A 25,710-nucleotide genomic window follows, 5' to 3' on the forward strand; every position below is an offset into this window, starting at 1 on the left:
CAAGACACTCCCACCTCAATTTCACATATTCCAAGCTGAGTCTTGTAATTATTCTGATGAGTAATCTATTTCTTCCCACAGCAGGAACCATATTTCCCTGTTCAGGCTGGGCTGTAATCTGACCCTAGTCATTGGTCTGGAAATAATCAGGGGAAGTGGGACAGCGGTTGACCTGTACCATTTCTGACACATTTGCCTCAGGTATGGCCTTTGGTGGTCTCCAGGAAGGAAAGGGATAGCTGTGCTCCTTTAGCTGAGGAGTGGAGGCTTCTTCTGCCTGCCCGAAGAGTTCAGGAGAATGTGGGGGCACCCAAGGTCCTATCTTTAACTCAGGTTTGAGTCCCTTTCTTTCCTGATGAAAGTCTTGATTTTTGCAAAAGTAACCTCCTGAGGATGTACTTTGTCTCCTTTGCAACTCTGCCACTCTTGCACAAGGAAATCTTGGGTTTGAAATTCAGCACATTCTACTCAAGTTGTAAATCAGTCTCTTTAAACTGTGCTATGAAGGTCTTCTGGTTTTATTTATTTGAGACAGGGTCTCGCTTTGTTGCCCAGGCTGGAGTGCAGTGACATAATCTTGGCTCACTGCAGCCTTGACCTCCTGGACTCAAGCGATCCTCCCACCTCAGCCTCCTGAGTAGCTAGGACTACAGGCATGCACCACCATGCTGAGCTAATTCTTAAATTTTATGTAGAGATGGTGTGTCACTATGTAGCCTAGGCTGGTCTTGAACTCCTGGGGTTAAGTGATCCTCCTGCCTCAGCCTCCCAAAGTGCTGGGATTACAGGGATGAGCCATCGTCCCCGGCCACCTTCTGGTTTTTATATTAAATAGCATGCCAAAAATTGATGGTTGGCTGACAAGCCTGCCATTTGTTGTTTTTTGTTTGTTTTTGAGACAGGGTTCTTGCTGTGTCGCCTGGACTGGAGAGCAGTGGTGCAATCATAGCTCACCGCAGCCTCCAACTCCCGGAGTTCAAGTAAACCTTCTGCCCCAGCCTCCTGAGTAGCTGGGGCTACAGGTACACTACCACATCTGGCTAATTTTTTAAGTTTTTGTAGAGATGGGGGTCTCACTATGTTGACCACCCTGGTCTCAAAGTCCTAGTCCCCAAATGATTCTCTCACCTTGACTTCCCAAAGTTGGGATTAGAAGTGTGAGCCACTGCACCCCACCAAGCCTACCATTTTTAAAAAGGCTTTCCATGGCTGTTAATATACATCAGCTGGGTGGGGTGTGGTGGCTCAGGCCTGTTATGCCAGCACTTTGGGAGGCCAAGGCAGGTGGATCACTTGAGCTCAGTAGTTCGAGACTAGCCTGAGAAACCTCGCAAAACCCTATCTCTACAAAAAATACAAAAATTAGCCAGGCACAGTGGTACGTGCCTGTAGTCTCAGCTACTCAGGAGACTGAGGTGGGAGGATCACTTGAGCCCAGGAGGTTAAGGCTGCAATGAGCCAAGATCCCACCACTGTACTCCAGCCTGGGTGACAGAGTGAGACCATATATCAAAAAACAAAAAATAATAATAATAAAAAGTCAGCCCACTCAACGACTCTCATCAAAAAAAAAAAAAAATCTGAACTCATGTCACAGTGCAGTGGCTAATGCCTATAATTCCAGCACTTCAGGGGGCCAAGGCAGGAGGATTGCTTGAGGCCAGGAGTTCAAGACCAGCATGGGCAACATAGTGAGACCCTCGTTTTAAAAAAACAATTTGCTGGGCATAGTGGCACGCCTGCAGTCCCAGAAAGGTGGGAAGATCACCTGAGCCCAGGAGTTTGAGGCTGCAGTGAGCTATGATTGCACCATTGTATTCCAGCCTCGGTGACACAGTGAGACTTTATCTCTAAAAAAAAAGAAAAAAAAAATAACTCGTAATTTGGAAGACTAAGGAATCAGAGACAATTAAAAACCCAGTTATTACTTAACATTGCATTTCTTATACCTTGCCCTTACTTTGACCATCTTCAATGTTCTTCTACCTAATGTTTATTTAAAGACCACTAAAGACAGCTGTGGCTCTGCTGGATGAAACATGTCTGTCCCAGGATAATATTTTTCCAAGTCTTTGCCAGTCTCTGTCTTCAGTTTTCTCTTCTCTCATTCTGAGAGCTGCAACAATCAGATCTTTCCAATAAACACCTCTCCTTGAGAGCCCCTGCTCATATGGTGTTTTGTTTCATTTGCAATATATGTATGTTACATGTAGGGATGGCCTTCAGGGAAAGGTATGGGGTGGCTAGAGACAGATGCCACCATCTTTTTCACTTCCTTCTTCATTTTTACTGGAAGCGTTTAGCCAGCCATCCAAGTTGGGTAGCTGTTTGTCGTACCACTGGCATGCCACAGCCTCATCTGTCTGAAGGGAAGTGAAGCAGAGCTGAGTTTGACATATATGACAATATCCATTCTAATTTATGTATCTCAAAATGATCCACTGGAATCAACCATCAAAAGCAAAAGCTTCTAAACTTTATTCACACTTGAGTTGCATCTCTGCACCACCACTGCCAATGTTTTGCCATGTCATGGGCAGTCAACGAGGAGCAGGGGAGGAGAGACCAGGCTGATTTCTGCCTTGTTGGGAACACCGTCATGGTGTCTGTAGATGGTCACTAGAGAAACATAAAAGATAAAAACCCAGGTTGTGCTCTCAATAGGGTAGAAGCTTCCCCATTAAGCCCAAGTCTAGGCAGCTGCTTCCCTCCACAGGGATGGACCTGGCCTTGCTGGGAGGAACGCCCACACCAGGACCTCTGGAAGCAGTCCCAGGGGCTTCAGCTCACATTATGTTCTTTCCATTTGGTGATAAATTCCTAACGCCTTACCCCATTTGTCTAACTGAATGCAGAGAGCAAATGCCACGGTTGAAATGCTCTCCTTCATGAATCAGCTCCTTCCCCAGGGCATTTTAAGATTTAGGAGTTTCAGTTCCCCTAGGGAAAAAAAAAAGCTGCTCTACACATGAAGAGACTTAATTCTAACACACTGCACAGTGAAACTACAGGCTTATAGAAGAGCTTTCTGGGCCAGCAAGCATAGTCTTCCTTTCTATGCCGACAGCATGAAGGCAGCTGAATTATTAAATGACAACATCTTGAAAGCATCCTCCTTAATGCTGACAAAACAAAATCTTAGGAAACACCAGGGAGTGGTTATAAAGCACAAAGCAATTTCAAAACAAGAGTGATAAGAAAGGATGGCTAAGAGCCAAAGCTACCACTGAGACCCTGAACCTAAGGAATTCCATTCAGATCTCTCAGAAGGCAGGAAGTCACAGTTGGACTTCCCCAGGATTTGGGACAACTCACCAGCCAGGCAGACGCCCTGGGTCTGTACCTAGGGCAGAGTGCCTCCTCTTTTTTCCTCTCCCAGAACCACCCAAATACACAAGGTGAATGAACTTTTCTTTGTGATTCTTAAAGTTCTTCAAGGGGAAAAAAAATCACAAAATACATATCATAAACATTTCCTTTAAACCATTTTCTGCCAGGTCTTTACTCCAGCTTGTGGGGTCTCCCTTGGTGGCAGAGCTCTGGGTTTGTCTGCCACTCACTAGCTAAGGGCCAGACTCGGAGGGGTCACTGAATGGTGCCTTGACTTCAACTGAAGAACTCTAAACATACCAAACCAGACCAGAAAATAGCCTTTAATTTTACACGTACAAATGTTGCTGTAAATTCATAACAGCGAAGAAAACTATATACAAACCAGTTTAAAAGGAAAAGTAAAAAACAATCCACAGTTAAGCAGTTGATGTGCAAATCATCCCAGGAATCCAACTTTCTGTCTCTTGGGTCCCAGGCTTTCTTCCTTGTGCAAAACACTCTGCAAGGAGGCATGCAGCACTTTGCCCACACGCTTGCCAGTCTGTGGAGAAGGGACAGGAGAGAGCACACACCCCCTTGTAAGGCACACACACTCTGACCAGAAAAGCTTCCCTTTCTACCAGTTAGTCCTTCTGACATTGTACACATTCCATCTGCCTTAGAGGACTTTTATTTAATTAAAGCAAATTAAAACAAAAACAAACCACAAACCCCAACAACATAATAAATTTTGGAAAAATCGTATCAAAAATAAATAAATAAATAAATAAATAAATAAATAAAGACACCAGCCCCCACCAGGCAGCAAACAGGGAGCAGCAAAGCCTGCCCTGGCCATTAGTTCATGCTTCACAATCCTGCTGCCACTGCAACAAGAAACAAAGTTGTCAACCAAACCTGGGCTTGGGTATAGCCAGGTTGACACTGTACTACAGTGAGAAGGAATAGGGAGACCACAGGGAATCCAGAGTGTGTCTGGTGAAGAAACAGATGATGCCAAGGACATTTTAGTAAGCAGCTTCTCATTCACCTCCCACACAGCCTCTAAGCAGAACTGCTCAGGTGTGACCAAAGTCAGTACCTGGATGGGATCTTTGGTGTTACTGCCATGCTGAGATGTTAAAGGCAGTGAAATGTTGGAATCAAAACACATCAAGAGGGACAACCCACAAAATAATCAGTCCCTACAGAGCAGACACAAGAGGTCCTAAAAAAAAAAAACAAAAAACAAAACAAAACTCAGTATGACTGGGAGTGGTGGCTCATGCTTGTAATCCCAGCACTTTTGGAGGCCAAGGCAAGAGGATTTTGCTTGAGGCCAGGAGATCAAGACCAGCCTGGGCAACAGAGTGAAACCACATCTCTACAAAAAACTAAAAAATTAGCTGGGCATGGTGGTATGCGCCTGTAGTCCCAGTTACTCAGGGGGCTGAGATGGGAGGATTGCTTGAGCCCGGGAGGTCAGGGCTGCAGTGAGCTGTGACTGTGCCACTGTACTTCAGCCTGGATAACAGAGCAAGACCCTGTCTCAACAACAACAACCCCAATATAAAAAAAAATTTTTCTTTATGAAACTGTTATTTTATCTGTCTCTGGGCCCAAGAATCATTTTAAGAATACGAAGAACCAACCACAAATCTCTACCTTATCAAGTATTTCACATTCCCATAGGAGTTTGGATTCAACTCTGCCACTGGTTCCATTCTCAGCAATGTTGAGATAAAGACATCCATGCCTAAATCCCTGCCTCAATCTTTTCAGTTACAGGTGTATTCTCCCCAGAGTAACGACCTGTGTGTCTTCTCCCCTGGCCCCTAACTGTAACATGGGATGAGATCCCAAGTATGACTAAAACTCTTATGAAAAGATGATTTCAATCTAAAAGGCTGGGAAGTGATCACCTCTATGAAATGCAAAGTCAGAGTTAAAGGTCAAAAAGGCCTTTGGGGGCCAGACACGGTGGCTCAAGCCTGTAATCCCAACACTTTGGGAGACTAAGGCAGGCAGATCATGAGGTCAGGAATTCAAGACCAGCCTGGCAAACATAGTGAAACCCCGTCTCTACTAAAAATACAAAAAAAATTAACTGGGAGTGGTGGCGGGCACCTGTAATCCCAGCTACTCGGGAGGCTGAGGCAGAATCACTTGAACCAGGGAGGCAGAGGTTGCAGTGAGCTGAGATCGCACCACTGCATTCCAGCCTGGACGATAGTGTGAGACTTCGTCTCAAAAAAAAAAAAAAAAAAAAAAGGGCCTTTGGAAAGATTTTCCCATAACATTAGAAAAAGAAAAAAGTCTGAGTCTGTCAAATAGGGGTACTGATTATTCATATACATGAGGGTGGAGAGGGAGGACAAGAGGAGATGAGATGGACAGGATGCCAGGACTTGAGAAGGACTGGATGCCTCTGAATCCAGATACAAGAAAGCAACTGCAGAGGTTGGGGGTGGCAGCCTGCACAACCACCCGCCAGGCTCTCAGCAACACCAGTGAGTCATTTCCAGATTGCTGCATCCCTGTGTGAGATAAACAGTAAGACAGGGCCACAGAGCTACAGTCCCCTGTCCAGAGTTAGCAGACCTCATCCCCCAAACCTGAGGGGAGGACAAAGCTCAACTCACTGAACAGAGCTCCAGTTCTGCCATCCAGGACAGCCATGGAGATCTGGTTTATAAGGCTGACATTGCACAGGGGCTGGGAGCAGTGGCTCTGGACGCACACAGTCCAGAGTTTAAATCCTAGCTCCAGTATTTATGAGCAGGGAGGCCTGTATGCAAGCTGCTTATCCTCTGTGTGCCTCAGTTTCCTCATCTGTAAAAATGAGGCCAATAGTTACCTCACAGGTTGCTGAGGACTAAATGATGTATTTAAAGCAGTGAAAACAGTATCTGGCACATAGTACGCACACAATAAACTTTAGCTATTTGTTTACTGTGTTTGTTATTTAGAGAAATTCTCATAAACTCTCTTGGGAGGGGGAAGAGTACCTTCTAAAACAAGGTTTGACAGTCCCTTGTCTAGAGGCCTTTGGTAGACTTTATGCAGCATTAAGTCTGGAGAAATCTGAACTCAGGGTGCTTCACGGAGCACAGAGAATAAGAGCTGCCATTAGCTGAGAACTGATGACGTTATCAGACACCCCCTAATAACCACCTCCGCAGTGTCTGAGGCAGATATTACTATTATCAGTCCCACTTTGCAGATGAGGGGGACTATGGCCCAGAGCCAGGTTTGCAGCCAGGGCAGTACACCCTCACAGCCCACGGTTGGGAACTCCATGCTATATACAGTGCTCATTTTGGCCTTTTAAATTTTAAAGATGATGAAGAAAATAGATGTCATGTTCTTGGATTCTTCGGTAAGAAGTCATTGTTTCTAAACACAAAGGAAGAGTGCTTGCTATTAAGCAATGATCTCTGGGCATGTGTGGTGATATAGAGGTTACAAGAAAGTATGAATAATCAGATCCGGCTAACTCTGTTCCTGGAAGTTCAGTCAGTCAACCAGTCAGAAAGGTGAGGTGGATGTAGGGGAAGGAAGGTCTGGGAAACAGGTGAGCAGGACCCTGTCCCTTCCTGCGGGGCTTCCAGGCCAGTGAGGTGACAGACATGTGGGGCAAACAGTACAGAAAACTGTGGAAGTGCCCTGATGGCTCTGCCAGTGATGGGGGCAACCCACCCCTACTCCAGCGGGTCGGATTTCTCACCATCCCTGCTTGTCTCCATTTAAACACTTCTAGAGCAGTAATGAATTTGGCAGCCACATTTCAGCCCCTGCTTCTATCTTTACTCGCCCACTTCAAGGGACAGGAAGCAGTGAGCCAAGAATTCTATTCCCTCATCAAGTTACAAAGGCCTGCGATTTTGGAGTTACGAGCGGCTCTTTACATTATCAAAGTCCAACGGTCTTATTTAGACACATAGAAATGAGATGGGGGCACTTACTGAGGATAAGAAATGGTTACTGGTAGGCTCCTTACCTCCCAGTCCAGAGTATCTACCCCCGTAACCCCCTTATTAGGTCAGCAGACCCCTGGCTCAAACCAGCTGTTCTCCAACCTCCAGGTTTGGGGTCAAGGCTGTGAATGGGGAGAATCGCCATGGTGTGACCAAGGGAGCAGGAAGCAGCAGGCACCCAAACCAGGTCCCCGCACCTTCCTCAGAACCAGGGCCTCACCTCCATCATCTCGAAGATGCTCTCTGGGTCCAGGCTGCCCTTCCCCACTTTCCTCATGCACGTCACAACTCCCTTGCTGGTCACCGATACCAGCAAGCTGGCCAGCGAGCAGGCCTCCTCCTGAAGAGTAGCATCCACCACATGCCGATAGCCAATCTGCAAAGGCAGGGCGCACAGCACACAGTGGGTCACGCAGGCCTCAGAGCCCCACCCTTCATGGCCTCGTGGTGGGAATCTCTACACCAAGCAAAGTACCCGCACTGGTCATTCCAGGTCTTATTTTAGATTCTGCTCATGAGGAAAATAGTTCAAGGAATGTTCAACAATTCTCACAGGCCACTGTGTGTGTGGTACAACAAAAACATGACATGGAAAAACAGGGCAAGGGGGTTTAAAACTAGAATTCAGAGACCATCCAAGGCAAAGGCCACCAGGGCTTTCCAACAGAGGAGCACAAGGGAGAAATTAATACACAAAGCCACATGGACGTTTCACTGATGGCAAGGGAAATCAAGAGGGTCCATGCTAAGGGACACACTCAAGAACAAGCCAAAGGCTGGGCGCAGTGGCTCATGCCTCCCAGCACTTTGGGAAGCTGAGGAAGATGGATTGCTTGAGCTCAGGAGTTTGAGACCAGCACAGGTAACATGGGCAAGACCCCATCTCCACCAAAAATACAAAAAAATAGCCAGATGTGGTGGTGCGAGCCTGTGCTACCAGCTACTTGGGAGGCTGAGGTGGGAGGGTTGCTTGAGCTTGAGCCTAGGCAGGTGGGGGAGTTGCAGCAGAGGTTGCAGTGAGCCTAGATTGTGCTACTGCACTCCAGCCTGGGCGACAGAGCAAGATCCTGTTTCAAAACAAATAAACAAGAAAGAACAAGCCGGCTAGGTGTAGTGGCTCATGCCTGTAATCCCGGCACTTTGGGAGGCTGAGGTGGGTGGATCACCCAAGGTCAGGAGTTTGAGACCAGCCTGGTCAACATGGTGAAACACCGTCTCTACTAAAAATACAAAAATTAGCAGGGCATGATGGTGCGTGCCTGTAATCCCGGTACTTGGAGGCTGAGGCAGGAGAATTGCTTGAACCTGAGAGGCAGAGGTTGCAGTGAACCGAGATCACACCATTGCACTCCAGCCTGGGTGTTGCAGCAAGACTGTCACAAAAAAAAAAAAGAAAAAAAGAAAAGAAAGAAGCCAAGACCCAACATCCTGCTGTCTGAACACTTCACCACATTCTGTTCATGAAGTGATTTCAGTGGAATTAAACCTGACCTGTTTAGCTTTATTTTGAGATAATGAATCCTGAGTGGAATTAGCTACAATCCCAGCCAATAGCCAATACAGGCCTCTTTGCACAGCCTGGAGCAGCATTAGTTATATGTCACATCAGCCTGATACTCAGCTCCACTGCCCTCTGTTCAGCTCCACAGCCCTCTATGTGAAAACCACTCCTGATACCCAAGACCTGCACCAACCTCCCATTTCACAGGGTGGACAGTGTTCACCACCCTGCCACTACTCAACCACCCTAGACCCCATAGAGTTGAGGGAATTAAAGGACATGGTGCTTTAGTGAAGTGCACGGTATGCAGAAGGAGCTTAACAAACTCTGGCTACTATTACTACAAACACACTCATGGCTCCAAGGATCACGTTGTATCTTCCAATTAAAAAGAAAAGAAAGAGCTACTCATGGTAGTGGTTTCTAATATAACCAAATTATTGGATTTGGGTAAAAGCTACTTCTATATGGTATGTGATACTGCAACTTCTTAACCTATTAAGTAACCTCAGCAGGTTGGGATTGGAGGAGACCCATACCCACAGGGAAGACAAAAAACATAAAACACAAGCTTATACCTTGCACAGAGTGACAATGCAGGGGACATTCTCCACACTTAGTCGTATGCAGTCATAAGGGTCATCAGACAATTCAATGTCCTTCGACCCCTCTTCATCCTCCAGAACTCGAACCCTTGGTATGCTGGAAGCAGAAGCACAATTAAAATTCCCACTTACTGGGAGGAGAAAAAATAACTTCTTTTTAAGATTGAGAATAGGAGTTGGAATCCCTGTGTCTCACAAGAGAAAGATACACTACGCCTATTCTTTATCATCCTCATCCCTGTCATCCCTGTCAAAAGCACACAGGAGGCACCACAATGCAATGAGGAAAGGCATCTTTTAGAAAACGATGCTGGGTCAATCAGATATCCCAATGGAAAAAAAAAGAATCTCAATCCCTACCTCACACCACACACACAAAGCCATATGAAATAGACCATAGATATAAAAATGAAAGCTAAGACAATAAAACTTTTAGAAAAAAACATCTACATGACCTTGGAGTAGATAACTATTTCTTGAACAGGATTCACAAAGGGAAAAAAGTTATATATTCAATTATATATGTGTATATATATTATATATATTTACTAATATATATCATTTACATTATATAAATATATATCATGAACTTCTTTATATCAGAAGACATCATTTAAAAACTAAAAATGTAATCTGGATGGAGAAAATACTATCTGACAGATTACGTGAAGAATTCCTATTAAAAAAGACAGCCCAATAGAAAAATGGGCAAAAGACTCAAACATAGAATATATTTGGATGTCTTCATAAAAGAGGCTGTCCGAGTAGCCAATAAACCAAGAAAAGGTGCTCAATTTAAATATCTATTAAAAATGCAAATTAAAACTACACTGTGATACCAAGGCACACTCACCAAAATAACTATTTAAAAAAAAAAAAAAAAAAAAAAAGGCTGGGCACAGTGGCTCATGCCTGTAATCCCAGTACTTTGAGAGACCAAGTCGGGAGAATCACCTGAGGTCAGGAGTTCAAGACCAGCCTGGCCAAGATGGCGAAACCCCATCTCTACTAAAAATACAAAAATTAGCTGGGTGTGGAAGCACAGACCTTTAATCCCAGCTACTTGGGAGGCTGAGGTAAGAGAATCGCTTGAACCTGGGAGGGGGTGATTGCAGTGAGCTGAGATCATGCCACTGCAGTCCAGCCTGGGAGACAGAGTGAGACACCATCTCAAAAAAAAAAAAAAAAAAAAAGTAAGGGTTGACAAAGATGTGAAACAACCCAGAACTCTTATATACACTGCTGGTGGAAGTGTTAACTGGTAAAACACTTTGTGAAACTGGCAGCATCTACAGTAACTAAAGATAGCCACACTCTATAACCCAGAACACTCTTCCCTAACAGAAATAGAGAAATATGTGCACCAAAGACATGCACAAAAATGTTCATGATACCCATCCCTATTTGTAATAGCCTCAAACTGGAAACGAACCAGATGGCCATCAACAGTAGACTGATAAACAACAGTAGATTGGACAGTAGACTGGATAAACAGCAGACCGGACAAAGTCACACAATGGAACACCATACAGCAAAAAGCAAGCTATGACTAAGGCAGCGACACAGATCTCTCAAAGCACAATGCTCAGTGAATGAGGCAGACACAAAACAGAACATAGTATATGATACCATTTATATCAAGTACAAAAGTAATCTATTCTTTTAAGATGCTGGTTATCATCAGTGAGTGTAATTGCACGGGGGTACAGAAGGTGTGGGATGCTTCTGGGGTGCTGGCAACATTCTGTTTCTTTAGCTGGGTACTGAAAAACACATTTAACCTATAAAGTCAATTCACTCCAGGATAGGGTGGAGGAGCCAGGAAGGAAGAGGTGGTCCATCCAGCTCCTGCAATGGAAATAGCATTGGTACTTTTCCCAGTTCCTCTAACAAAAGCCCCCCATGATTGAGCCCTGCTGGGCATCCATACACAAGGCAGCATCTATAACACATCAGGGGAGCTTCAGCCAGAGAATGTCCACAAGGGCCAAGGAGTTCTGTAAGGGTCTTCCCCAGTTGGAGCCTTCCCATCAGGGGAAGTTCTTAAATACTAAGTAATATCCTATTTGAACAAGTCAGTCAACCATTTACGCTACAACATGACTAGGTAGAAGGACTAAAGAATACCCTCAGGTGGCCTTTACCCTTCTAAAGGACCCTGAATATGCCAACAGTCTCTCCACATACCAGGGGGACTCGATGCCTTAGAGTCCCCATTCCTTGCTGCCTGCAGGGCTGTTCTTGGTCTGAGGATGAGACTATGGCTGTGCCCATGACAGGTGTCCTCCCCCACCTGAGCAGCTGGGTTAACCTTTCTGGCATACAGTTTGCCCAGTACCTCCCCAACAGCTAAACAGCCTTGTGTGGTTCCCAATCTCTCTTTTTGCCTGGGTGCCTATAGTAACCAGCTGGCAGATGAGGAGTCATTTCTGAGGCTCGAGATACATCAGATGACAACTTCCTTTCCTTCCCCAACAGGGCCCAAGCACCAGCCACTGTTGTGGGATCTGGCATGCAAGCTCCCACAGTGGCCAAGAGTGCCAGGCTCACATTTCAAATAGTCTCAACAAGGAGCCTAGAGGCATAACTAGGGGTGGGGGACTCTACAGCTTTCATTTTCAACAAATACTCCAGCCTGCAATTTTTGTCTACTCTAAATTACACAGGGAGTCTAAACTCATCATAGAAAAGCTCTAAAAAACAGATAAATGTTAAGTTGGCCAAAATATGAGCACTGAAAAATAATTACAATGACCACTTGGGGGTACATATTTATTTCCAGACATATTAAATATAAGAACTACCAAAGTAAAATATAACAAACAAAAACCAGGATGAGGGGATGGCATTTAGTGAGTGATTTTCCATAATAACATGCCTTTAAATAGGCTGCTGTGCGGACTTCGATCCCCTACATTGTGAAACTCAGGTTGTTTCCAGTTTCTTACCATTACAAAGCTGCTGTGATGAACATCCTAGAATAAATATCTTTGCTCATTTATTCAATTATGTCCTTAGGTTATATCCCTAGAAGTTTCTAATCCTCATTTTTTAATAGGATCCTCTGTTACCTTAACGTAGGCTCTCTCATAGGATGAACACCCTATCCCACGTATTTACTCATAAATGCTGCAAATTTTCCTCAAAGTACTTGGAGCATAGAAGGGGGAATAATAATCAGTCAGGATAAATGTCAACTCTAAAAAACCATAGCAATTTGTCCCTTCTACACAACCTGTTTGGAAAGATGAACCACGTGGAATAGCCATTTCCTCTTAAGCCAAAGGGAAGGCTGTTACCCTGCTTTCAGAACATACATGTGTACAATCAAGCAATATGCAAGCACTTACTATGTTTCAGGCACTGTTCATGGTGCTAGGAATATAGGCAAGGACAAAACAGGAAAATCCTTGCCCCCATAGAGTTCACCCAGTAATAGTATTTGGATAGTTGGCCTGTAGGTGGCGTCTACTCTTTTTGGCTTCTCTGTAGTTTTCTAATATTTTTCTAAATGGTAGATGTCTATAAAAATAACAATACAAAAAATAAATACAGAATATACGTATATATGTAGTTTTAAGTTACGAAATCTATCTTTTCTGGAGTTTAACGTTAGATGTCACCATTTTCAATGTTAAAATCTGCTGTTATCTTCACATATGAGCTACAGTAGAAATTTCCTCAGTGTTCCATTACAAGTGTCTGCCCTGGTTCTCCACAGGTTTGCAGAGCTGTTTCCAGGAAGACTTACCTTGTATTGAAGAGAGCAGCCTTTACAGCAATGGAAATGGCATCAAACAAATTTCCACCACATTCCAGCAGCTAAGGGAGACAGGAATTGAAAAAGGAAAAAAAACGAGCATCATTTATTACTTTAAATATTGCCCCAGTTAAAGGACACTGCTTTTTTTTTTTCTCCGAGACAGAGTCTCGCTCTGTCACCCAGGCTGGAGTGCAGTGGTGCAATCTTGGCTAACTGAAACCTCTGCCTCCCAGGTTCAAGCAATTCTCCTGCCTCAGCCTCCCGAATAGCTGGGATTACAGGTGTGTGCCACCACTCCCAGTTAATTTTTGTATTTTTAGGGTTTCACCATGTTGGCCAGGCCGGTCTTGAACTCCTGACCTCAAGTGATCTGCCTGCCTCAGCCTCCCAAAGTGCTGGGGTGTAGGCATGAGCCACCACACCCGGCCAGGCACTGATTTTTTTTTCTTTCCCAAATCTATTCTGTGGTCAAGGACACTGATTTCTAAGAAATGCTGACTGTGTGTTTATAAAATAAAGATAACATGTGGCTGCTCTCCTGGCTAGCCATGCAATGACTGCAACTCACTGACACAGTCCTTCACCCTAATTACAAGCACTGCCTTGTAATGGCTGTGCTTATGTGGCCCATGCACACAAGGTCACAGTTGACCAGGGCTGCGGTACCAACACTCAGAGGCCATGGCTTGTGGTGTGCTCCTCTCATAGGCACTTCAGGCAGTTGGGGCTGCCCTGAAGGTGGGACTGATCACCTTTATTTTGCCCCAGATAGCTCCCAATTGTACTCCAAGTGTCACTCCAATATTTGCTAACACATGCCCGGCCTCAAAACAAGGAGAAAACAGTGACTACTGATATTGCGGCGGCTGCTACTAGGTTCACATTCACTACTGTAATTACCTCTCGTACATAACGATCAATGTATATCTGACGCTCAGACATTAAATACTATATGTTTTACATTACCTACAATGAAGACTAAGGTCTCTCAGACAAGCTTCTGCCCATGAGCAAAAGTGTTGAGTGCACTTATGTGTGCTCATCTAGCAGGGAAAATTAGAGCACATTTAACTGGAAGGTGGCATATCCTTCTGTCCTTATTTTAGAGAGGCCTCGGCCTGAGGTTATGGAATAAAGCCGACTGGGCTGCCCCAAATAAGAAAGGTGAGAAGTCACACACAGAAAGAAAAGCCATGTATTTCTGTTTTTGTTTAGAGTCTCTCTCTTCTTCAGTTGAACTGTGAACTCCTAAAGGCTGGGACTCTGTAGTTCTGTTCATCCTTTTATCCCCAGAGCCCAACAGAAGGGCTGTTATGAAGAATGTTGGTGATTATTTGTGAAAGAACCCATCAAAAGACAGCCTTGTGACCAATCACCCCACCAGAGGTCAGCTGTGTGTTGTTAGTGCAACAAAGTTCTAACAGTTATCCCTCTTGGAGTAAAAACTGATGCCATCAGAGAACTATAAAGAGCAAAGCAAAGTGAAATTTCCGTGAAGTTAAATTTTCACTCTCATAAAATAACCAAACTCGGGAAAAAAACAATACTGGAAACAGGTGGGTTATCTGACTGTAACAGGTTTGAAGTAAATAAGTATAAAAACATGGCAGGGTGCCCAGCAAATATCTGTTTGAACATGGGCTCTGTCTGAGGACTACCCAGACCAGTTGGCAAAAAGAAAATAGGAGATTTATTTTCCACTATCCTGCTTCAAGGATTGCTTCACAGATTTCCACCACCTCGCTTCAAACATGGACTCAATCTACTCAGTATATCACCCATCCACTGATGAAAATTATGTGAATGCCAAAAATGGATCGGCCTCATTAATAATATCATTTTCAAAAATGCTTTTCTAATTCATTAAAAACTTTTCTGAAGATGACAACTTTTTTTTTTTTTTTTAAAGATGGAGTCTCACTCTGTTTCCCAGGATGGAGCACAGTGGCACCATCTTGGCTCACTGCAACCTCCGCCTCCCAGGTTCAAGCAATTCTCTTGCCTCAGTCTTCCCAGTGGCTGGGATTACAGGTGTGCGCCACCATACCCAGCTAATTTTTGTATTTTTAGTAGAGACAGGGTTTCACCCTGTTGTCCAGGCTGGTCTCGAACTCCTGACCTCAGGTGATCCATCTGCCTTGGCATCCCAAGTGCTGGGAATACAGGCATAAGTCACTGGACCTGGTCAGAAAATGACAACATTTTCAAAGTTCATGTCTTCTTCCAAAATAAGCAAAACCCTTTAAAAAATATTTCAGAAGAAATCCAAATGCCAGGAGTCTTAAAAATAAAGGTCTACAGATGACAGGGACACAGTGCACATTCCCCTGGATACTCCTGTGCACCATGTATCCCCTGCTCACTGAAGAGGGCTGCTTCTGAGCTGAGATAATGTCCCAATATTCATCAGTTTTGTAAAAGCCTTCCCTAATAGAATAGGCTTCTGTTACTTTGACTTTAACTGACTGAATCAAAAGCACATCAGTCCCCATCAGTGGGCCATCCTACAAAACTACAAGTGTGCATGAATACTGAGGATGAACACAGAAGGATTACAAAAGGACAAATGCAGTGCGCCACAACACTTGTGTCTTAACTTTCTCTAGTGGAGAAGGGGAGTGGACATAATATTCTTCAGACACAGGATGGAACCTGAGAGTTCATGCCATGGAGCTGCACCTCCCTGGGCAACTATGAAGCCTGCCTCTACCATCCTCAGTAAGGACTACAGGCTGCCAGTTCTCACCTCCTCAAAACCAAGACCTGAAAAATTGCCTACTTAGTAGGAATCACACAACAAGGTGCATCACACTTATGAGAGACAGAAAAAGCAAATAGACTTGTAATTTCATTATTTTTACCTATTAGTGGTAGCATTGCAACAGTAACCTGCTAGATAATGGTTACCACTGCTACCTTTTGACTATGCTCCATCCAATATCAAATTAATTTAAAAATATCTAGAAAGTTCCACCCTGTTTCAGTAGAGCCAACATGCAGAGCCAGGCTGTTTCTTTTCATGAAGTTCACTGTCAGTTCACAGATCTCCTTTATCTGCACATTCATTAAATAATCTATTTGGCTAATAGCTTAGCTTTGTGTCCTTAATCTGAAGTGGAAGATGTAGCTGCTAATCTCAAGGTTCACAAAATTTAACAAAAAGGAATAAAACAGACCCAACAAGATCCTGTATATAAACAAGCAACCAACTGCTACAGGATTATACAAAAGCAAAATTAAGGCCAGGCACGGTGGCTCGCACCTATAATCCCAGCACTTTGGGAGGCCAAGGCAGGTGGATCACTTGAGGTCAGGAGTTCCAGGCAAGCCTGGCCAACACGATGAAACCCTATCTCTACTAATAATACAAAAATGAGCCAGGTGTGGTGATTTGTGCCTGTAGTCCCAGCTACTCAGGAGGCTGATACATGAGAATCGATGGAACCTGGGAAGCAGAGGTTGCAGAGAGCCGAGATCACGCCACTGCACTCCAGCCTGGGTGACAGAGCGAGACTCCATCTCAAAAAAACCCAAAATTAATTAGAGCTACACAGAAAAGTTACTGTCGAGTGCCAAAACATGGGTAGAGGAGTATTTGGGAGGCAAAGTACAAGGGAGGAAATGGAGGGCTGGACTCAAAAGGCTCCCAGGTGAGTAGACTCTGTGTGGGAGGAGGCAGGGCCTCTGGGGCCTCACCCAGGAAACTAGGGGCAGGCAGGCTCTGAGGTGTTTAAAAAAACGATGGCACAGTGAAGTCACACCAGGTGTTCACATCATACAGACCTGGCTTTGAGACTCAACAGCATTACTCACAAGCTGAGACCTCTTGGGCTAGTTACTTAACCTCTGTCTTAGTTTCCTCACTTATAAATGGGAAATATAACAGTGTCCATTTGCAACAGGTTTATGATGTTTAAATGAAAATGCATGTAAACAGCTTATCATCCTTTCACACAGAATGTACCAACCTATTTAAATTCTGCCCACTAACTCTGTCTGGCACCATCCAGAGACCATCTCTTGTTTTATTCTTCCCAGACAACTTTTATGGGCAATTTTAGGTGCTACCATGATATGACTATAATTTTATTATAGAATGGCATTATACATATGCTGCTTACATCTATGTTGTATTTAATTTTTTAAAAAATTATTATAGGAGACCATCTTTTCCCAACAAATCTCACCCTATAAGTTGAAAGCATCCACCTGAAGAGGAAAAAGGCACTGGAAGGAAAGTAGGCCAGTCTTTCCAACAAAGGTACAATGTGGCCAGTTCAGCAGGGTAATACTCACTAGCACATCCACATAGAGAACCCAGCAGTGCTCCCGAGGACTAATGCAGAGGGTCTTCAAGTCGACACTGCTTTTATTGTTAAATATCCGATAGAGGGTGTTAGCGATCTCGGTGCCAAGGTCATCACCTCCTCTACCTTCAAATTCAGGGGTAGCATTGGCTGAACTATACAAAACAGAAACAAAAAAACTGGGTGAGTCTTTCCAAGTGCAAAAAGCGAGGAGACAAGGCTTCATTCTGGTTTCCCTGCAGAATGCTGGAAGAGCTAGCTGCTCAACAGAAAGTCACTGGGATGAGGAAAGGATGGCATCTGCCACTTTTCCTGACTCCAGACACATGTAATGAACCAGATCAGCACTGTGACCTGGATTTGTCAGCGTATGTTACGGAATTTCCCAATAGCTTCTAACAGAAGCCATCTTTAGTCAAAGAGAAACAGGAGAGTGATGGTAATATGAACCTCAGCTGATAATAATTAACTCTCTTATCTTCAGAGTATAATAAATACTCTTGTCTGGCAGGCCCAGGAAGCTGAGAGGCCTAGGGAATGAAGCAGTCTGGGTTACAGAGGGGTTTCGTCATATACACCACCTCTAGTTTCACAGCTTTAGAATACACTATGATACTCTCAATATAAAAACCACAATGTAAGTACAATAACCTTTCTGGAATGACTTAAAAGACATGTATGATAGAAACTTTAGATATCACTGTACTGAAGAGAAGGAAAATGAAAGAAAGCAAGGGAAAGACTGTTGGCTCATAAGTAGTAGGTTACCTCCTTCATTTGACATTTTTCAAGAGGAAAACTTGTTTTTCCCTTTTTGGCTTCTTGATACTTATGCCCAATAACCTCAACAAAACTAACAGGATTCAACGTTAGCCACTGTAAAAACACTGAAGTGTTTAACAGGACGTTTCCGAGGGTTTTGGCTTAATACAAACGAACCCTTAATATGTATGTGAGGTAAGTAAACATTATAGTAATCATTTTACTGTAACAATAAAGGACTAGAAAGCTAAGAAGCCGGTGGTTTCAGCACAGACTCTGTAAAATCACATATTAAAGCCTTCTGACCCCTCGGCCATCTCGAAGGTACCCAGCCCTGCACCAGCTACCAGAGACCTAGAGACTAAGTGAGGCGGACGCGGACCCAAAGCCAGCGGTTCCAGTGAGGGAGGGCAGTTTCACGATAGGGAGCAAACAGTGAGGTGGAAGGGGGAGGGAGGCGCAAGAATGTCAATTAGCGTTCAAGTTTAAAGGAGACCTCAAACGTGGGATGAACAGAGCTGGTCAGGCCAGAGAGGCAGGAAGATTACAGGCAAAGCAAAACCTGTGTGAAGGCCCATGGCAGTGCCCACCCAATTTGTATAACACTAAAAAAAACTCACTTAGTAATATAGGTGGAAGAATTAATCTTAAAATAATCAGACTACGTCGTTACATAAAATTTTGCCTCTCTAATTATATACTCTTCCTTTACCACTGTGAGCCAGCAGAATCCCCTTTAAGTCCCCAAGAGACTTTATTACTGCCATAGCAACCTCATTGTTCCCCGCCTTTGCTGGACTTCGGCATTGAGCCGAGAAAAGCAGCTCGTTTATGGTGAAATAATCAAGTCACTAGGGACCAAGTTTTTACTTTGCACAGCCAGCAAAACATAACCTGTTTCTAATTTAAACACTAAGCAATCAATATTAAGTCCCTGTTTTAAGTGCTTAAAAATACACCTACAGAGATTTCTGTGTACACAAATCCAGTCAGAGATGCTTATGCTCAAAACGTTTCTCTTTCCCTGAATGTAGTGGGCACATGCTCCTGGGTATGACTAATTTCTTTGGGATTAATGCACTAACTCTTCTACAGCCTTAGGGGACAATTTATAGAGCTTCCCAGGTCCAACTGTCTAAATTAATCTACCTATAAAACCATGCCCCTGGCCGGGCACGGTGGCTCACGCCTGTAATCCCAGCACTTTGGGAGGCCAAGGCAGGCAGATCACCTGAGGTTGGGGGTTTGAGACCAGCCTGACCAACATGGAGAAACCCTGTCTCTACTAATAATAGAAAAATTATCTGGGCGTGGTGGCGCATGCCTGTAATCCCAGCTACTTGAGAGGCTGAGGCACAAGAATCACTTGAACCTGAGGCAGAGGTTGCGGTAAGCTGAGATGGTGCCATTGCGCTCCAGCCTAGTCAACAAGATAAAATTCTGTCTCAAACAACAACAACAACAACAACAAACCCATGCCTCATTGGTTTCTTTGGACACTGGGTTAAAGTGGAAATTTTTACCGATTTTTAAGTGGCTTAAAACACACACACACACACACATACACACACACACACACACACACACACACACCCCTATTCTTTCAGCGTAGCCAGCAGTCAGACAGAGAGGAAGGTTCAGAGACTCATGAGCCCATGGAACTCTCCTGTGTCTGGATGGTGCCACAGCTGTGCAGTGACTCTGGAGAGGAGGCTGGGAAAACGGAAGGCAGTTGTTCAGGGTGGGGGATGGGGTACAATGCTTTAAGTAGCATAAGACAGCCAGAGACCCCATATTCTGCTGATGGGTGAAGACAAAGGCTAGAGTAGAGAAATGAGGATTCCACTTCATTACTGGGCACTCACAGCCCAAGGACTCTTTCTGACAGAAATGTAGACCTGGAACAGGCCTTAGAGACCATCTCCAGAGGATAAAAACCCAAATGCCTATAGGAGTCAGCAAGGTTACTACATGTATCTGAACAAAGGGCCACTCTCTATAACTAATAAGAAAATCATTCTCTATAACCAATAGAGAATGATGGAGGCTGTGGCAAACTTTCCAGCCCTGACTAAAGGTCCACCTTAAAAACAAAAATCCCTATGTGAAACAAAAATCTCACAGGTGGGATCTGACCTGTGGGATGACACTGTGAGATCCCAGATGGTCTAACTCTCTCATTTTATAAGAAGGGAAACCTTACCTTTTTTTTGAACGTTTAGTATGAGCTAGACACCACTCTTAGTACTTTTAGGTGTATTAACTCATTTAGTGTTCACAACAACCCTAGGAGGTATTGACTCCATTCTAGAAATAAGAAAACCGAGTCACAGAGAGGTTATGTAATTTGTCCAAGGCCACAAGATGACTGTGCCTGGTAAGCTAAAATTCTAACCCAGGCAGCCTGGCCCTTATCTGCTATGCTTCCCTGAACTCTCCTTGAATCTGTAATTTGGCAAGCTTGGTTTATAGTCTAACATTAATCAGATTCACTTTCCTTGGTTTTACCTTTTGCCTCAAGGAAATGAATGCGTGCTCGGGTCTTGGGACTTATCACTAGACCACAAATGTTGGAGTCAAGGAATGTTGATCAAGGAAGCCCTGAATAAAAAGCTGTTCTGCTCTGTTAGACAGACAGAGAAAGAAAACACAGGCTGGTAATTGTAGCCACCTGCTCATATGCCTCACAATCTACTCCTTCAGTGAGGGGTGTACACACTCAGTCTTTTGGGCATAAAACCAAATGCTTTCTGCATTTACCAAAACCAATTCTGACCCTTCATAAAGCATGACCAGTCCCTCTTCCAGAGTTGTGGGAAATTGTTTACTGAGCTGGATAAACTAATTAAGATCCCGGGAATGCTACCCCTCCCAGCCCTCCACCCCTTCTGACTCATCATCTCTACCCTCCTGCTTGGAACATCTCTGGTTTAACTGGGGTAGGTTGAGATCAAGGCCATGCCTACCTGGAAAGGGACTCTAGACACTGGGCCCATTGTTGTTTGGCTGGCAATCAATCTGGCCTGCAAATCTATGAAGCCTTACAGCCAGGTGAGGCCAGGCCCATAGCAGAAAAAGTGATCTAGTGGGTATCTAGGCAGGGCTAACTCGGGCCTTACCCCTCCAGTAGTCATCTAGCCCCAGCACAGGCCCTAAGGCTGATTCCTCTGTGTGTACATGTGCTCACTTCTGAGCCTGCAGAAGCCTTCCTGTGAATGGGTACCAGACCAATAGTAAGTACATTCTGAGCTTTTCATCACAAGCCTTTGTTTGAAGTTTCTGCCAGAGTTATCTCATCAGCTTGGGAGACTTCGATCACAATTAGCCTCAAAAGGCTTCTGCAGGTTGCCTCTCTGCTTTGTACCCACCCCCAGCCCTTCAGCCAGGAACAGTGTCCCCTTTAACAGCACTAAGCAGGCAAGGAACCCAGATATAGTGGTTCTACCCACCAATGCAGGCTTGAAGATTCTGGTTGAATTTTAGTGAAAAATACAACTGATCACATTGAAAAATATTTAAGATCCCAAAGGGAAGTGACAAGTGCAGAGCATCCTGAAACATTTATGAATGAAAAATGTTCTCCTAAACTCCCCTAGTTAAAAACCTAAGTCTCTCTAAGAGGCTAAACCACAGTCCTAAACCCATCAACACAATGGTCGGAGAACTGAGAAGCAACTTGAAGGCTCACCGCCTAGTGGCAGCACAGGGTGACACACCAGCTCACTAAAATCTTACCTTCCTCTTGGGCTTTAGGTAGAAACCACTTTTTCCTAAAGTTTCCAAGTTCTCATTTAAAATAGCCTACTCTCAACTACAATCAGTACACCAAAGATATGAAAAGGTCAGATTTTGCTCCCAGTTTAGTGACAGTGCTGCCAGGCCTCTCTAGAGCAGGGCTCAGGGTCAGTGAAGCAGTCTTTCCAAAGGGCTGTGAGGGCTATAGCAAAGATTGTTCATCATTCCCAAGAAACAGGGTAAATTATGGAGGTGGCGACAATGTCTTTCTTGGCTCCATGTATTATCATTCCAAGCAGACAAAACCAAGTGAAATGAGTTAGCAGAAAATCAATTAGTTTTCTGAGACCTCTCTACCCCTGGGAATTTAATTAAAACTGGAAGTTGCTGACAAGAAGTTAAATCAAACTAGACTCAGAGCAGCAGAAGAAACCCTCACCACCATCACTGCCGCCACCACCACTATCACCATTACCACCAATTTCTTTCCTTCCGCTGGGTAGCAACTATGTTTCAGCCTGTGGATAGGCAAATGCCTTGAGCTCTCCAGCAGAGGCCCTATGCCTGGAGTCCAGGTGGGAGTGGGCGTGAGGCACCCTTATTGCTCGGCACATCCACAGGTGTCCAGAAGCCATTCCTATTCACTGATTCAGAATAAAAGGACATGCTTGTTTATGCAATTAAAATAATTATGCTCCTTGAAGGCTCAAGTGAGGTTCTGATACAGGTGGCAGCCATCAGTGCTTGGTAACCTCTCTCATCTCTGTAGGAAATGGGGTTTTGTGACTCTCATGGTGATTCTACTTGCTGGGCTGATTACATTAGCTGAGCCACTTAAAGAAGCTAAAGTGTGCCACTTTGAGACTGTCCATCTTGAGAAATCAATTCAGGAGAACTACGTAGAAACTGGAGCTCTTGGGACTGTGGATTGAGACCCACGGAGGAGGAAAAGAGACCACGAGGCAACCACTCTAAGGCAAGAAAGACAGGCTACTTCTAGAAGTCAGATCTTGGGAAGAGGCAACTCAAAGGATCCTCCCACACTAGAGTCACTCTTCCTATACAGCTGGGACAAGAAAGGGATAAGAGCAGCAGGCTAACTTGGAGTCATATTTAGACACAGAGTCACAATGAAATGTATCCCCTATACCAAGCATCTGAGGGCAACACCCTCTCTTTGGTGTGGTTGGGCTGAATGTCTTTGGTCTGCTTAAAATGAATGAGGTAGAAGGTAATGAAGGAGATGAAAAAGAAAGCAAATTACAGTTCCTCATACGTTGTCTGCTCCTCAGTGACTGCTTACTGCATTGAATTAGGCAGATCAAGGCTACCAGAGGCATTCTGCTTCCTCCAAGAACAAAGGAAAAGATAAATTGGGGGCTTGAACAAGGTCACCATCATCCACAGTAACTTAAGAGGATGTCCCAATTCCATGGGACAACTCAAGCTGGTGAGAGAAGATGAGCAGAACCAGGAGAGATGACTTGGGCGACCAGAGCAGAGGACAGGAGTGGGCTGGAAAAAAAACTGACCAGAAAAATGAACATGGATAGTTCTTGGACTCCCCAAGAGCAGCCCTCCAAAGCTGACTTCTATAGGCTGCATGAAGTAAACCGAGCAAAGATTCACAGGTTGGACAGACCTGAGCTGGCACTTTTAGCTTTGTAACCCTGGGAAAGTCACTTACCCTCTCTGAACTCATTTGTCATTTCTCTTACAGGAGTACTGTGAGAATCAGCTTCCGTGTATGGAAGTTCAGACTGGAAGACTGTAACTACCCTACAGAAGTGGGTTAACACTTGTGCAGAAAAGAGCTGCCGTTGCGGTCCAAGGCTGCTATTTTCAGAAGGGTCTGTTTGCAGGGTTGGCCCTTGGCTGCCATCTGGGAACCTGGCTCTCAGACTATTCCCAGTCAATAGTAAACTGATGGGGGTAGTCCATTGTGCCTATATTGTGCAAATAATATCATTTATGCTGAACATTTGCTTTCCTTTAGAAAACTTCACTATGTATTAAGCAGCGAGTGTCTATGTGACCAGCCCCCAGTAAAAATCTTGGGTGCTGAGTCTCTAATGGGCTTTCCTGGGCAGAAATGTCACAAATAAGTTACTGTATTTTCACTGCTATAATAAACCTTAGCTGTGAGTATCACTATATGCTAAGTCCAGCAAATCTCTGAATGTGGAGGTGGTCTCGGGGATCTTGATACAGGGTCAACATTATATACCTACACCCAGCATGAGCCCACAGAGATCCTTACCCACTTCAAGAAGGCCTGACTTCCAGAAGCAAGGTAACTGATAGAAGACGGGACCTGGCCAGCAACCCAATAAAAAGCCCCAACCCCTAGAACGTGGAGCTAATGATACTTATTGAACTTACTGACAAAATAAGGAAAAATAATACTTATTGAAAGCCCACTGGGAGTCTCAGTCACTGTGCTAAGTACTCACTCTATTCATTTCCTCTTTATTATCCTCATTTTTTAGATGAAGAAATTTGGCCACAGTGAGACTGAGTAACCAGCCTGAGATCACAAAGCTGGCCAGAGAAGGAAGTGACATTCTGGCCCAAGGCTGGCTGCAGACACTACAGAGCCCTCTCTCTTCTCAGTACCCATACTGCCTGCCTAGCTGCCACTTCCTCAACCTGTCAGGCTGCTTGGCTGACCCTAGGCTTCATCTGTCAAGCAAATCATGAACAGTTTTCTGCAGAACTAGAATAGGAAGAGAAATAGTACATTTTAGACCAAATGATCCTTACTGTGTATGATATTTTTCAAAGCACCATAACACAATCATTTCATTTGACCCTCATCACAATCATGCGCTAGGCTGCCTGGCAGATGTCCTCCTTTACTGGACAGGGAAAACAAGGCCAGCAATAGCCAGGTGGTTAAGACTAGGGCAGGACTCAAGCCAAGAGTCCTGACTATGTACCTGGCACATAGGAGGAGGTCAGCAAATGCCTGCTGGATGGCTGAATGATAAGTATAAAAGTGGGTTCAACAGGAAACTAGAGGTTCATTTTCTGAATCTTCATTTTTAAAATCATTTTTCTTTAGAATTTTTTCTTTAGAAATATCTGCATAGTACTGACCAGTCAACAAAGAACTCCAAGTAGCCTTCATTTGGTTTCTCCAGCTTCGGCGTCCCCATTTCTGCTTTCACGCCCACCAAGATGTCTGTGTGACCCTGCAGACACATGCAAGAAGGGTCCTCACTCAGAGTAGGCAGCCAGGCGCTCCACCACCTCCCTCCTCTTCTGGACATACACCCCTGGGGGACTCTTTTAGGAGCAGTGCTAAGACTTGGAAAGTGGTCTTTGGAGGAGGTGAGCAGTCTTTCAGATATGGAGACACCTCCTCCCTGAGTTTGGCTTGGATCTTTGATTTCCCCAAGAGTAATCTGCATTCCAAAAGCCAGATGGCATCAGCAGCTCATTCCTTAGTGTCTACTCATTTCTCCACTTGGGCTTCAACCATGGTCACAGTACTCACCAGCTTGACCCTGGCGGACCCACTGGTGTTGGACACCACGTCGGTTTCCACTTCAACACATCGGTAGTCCTCACAGCCACGGCCATCCACGCGGAGGTCTTCCTAGGTGTTAACAACCACAATCCTATAGCTGTCACCCCAGACCAATAATAGACTCCTAAACTGACTCACTCATTTTCCCCCTAGAGAAGATATATGCAGAATATCTTTTCCTCTTAGTGGATCATCTAAAATTCTGTCCTTGTAGCT

At 44.5% G+C, this 25,710-nt stretch overlaps 1 protein-coding gene across 3 annotated transcripts in view; it reads right to left on the reverse strand.

Annotated features, from left to right (window-relative positions):
- Positions 1 to 2,454: 2,454 nt before the first annotated feature.
- EXOSC7 (exosome component 7) overlaps positions 2,455 to 25,710 on the reverse strand; it is a 35,165-nt gene continuing 11,909 nt past the window's right edge. Inside the window, exons 2-9 of one of the 3 annotated variants that reach the window (XR_001006191.1) lie at positions 25,462 to 25,563; positions 25,062 to 25,156; positions 17,455 to 17,620; positions 13,147 to 13,217; positions 9,369 to 9,492; positions 7,510 to 7,665; positions 3,716 to 3,874; positions 2,455 to 2,940 (exon numbers count right to left, since the gene is read on the reverse strand). Coding sequence is in view for 2 of the 3 variants with exons in the window: in XM_011981106.1 (XP_011836496.1) it covers positions 3,770 to 3,874; positions 7,510 to 7,665; positions 9,369 to 9,492; positions 13,147 to 13,217; positions 17,455 to 17,620; positions 25,062 to 25,156; positions 25,462 to 25,563 (819 nt within the window). In the remaining variant the exon portion in view is untranslated. Of the gene's footprint in view, positions 2,941 to 3,631; positions 3,875 to 7,509; positions 7,666 to 9,368; positions 9,493 to 13,146; positions 13,218 to 17,454; positions 17,621 to 25,061; positions 25,157 to 25,461; positions 25,564 to 25,710 lie in introns of those variants that run through there. The other 2 variants (XM_011981106.1, XM_011981107.1) reach the window with 2 other exon arrangements.

This window comes from Mandrillus leucophaeus, unplaced genomic scaffold (genome assembly GCF_000951045.1).
Source record: "Mandrillus leucophaeus isolate KB7577 unplaced genomic scaffold, Mleu.le_1.0 Scaffold22, whole genome shotgun sequence".
Taxonomy (NCBI): domain Eukaryota; kingdom Metazoa; phylum Chordata; class Mammalia; order Primates; family Cercopithecidae; genus Mandrillus; species Mandrillus leucophaeus.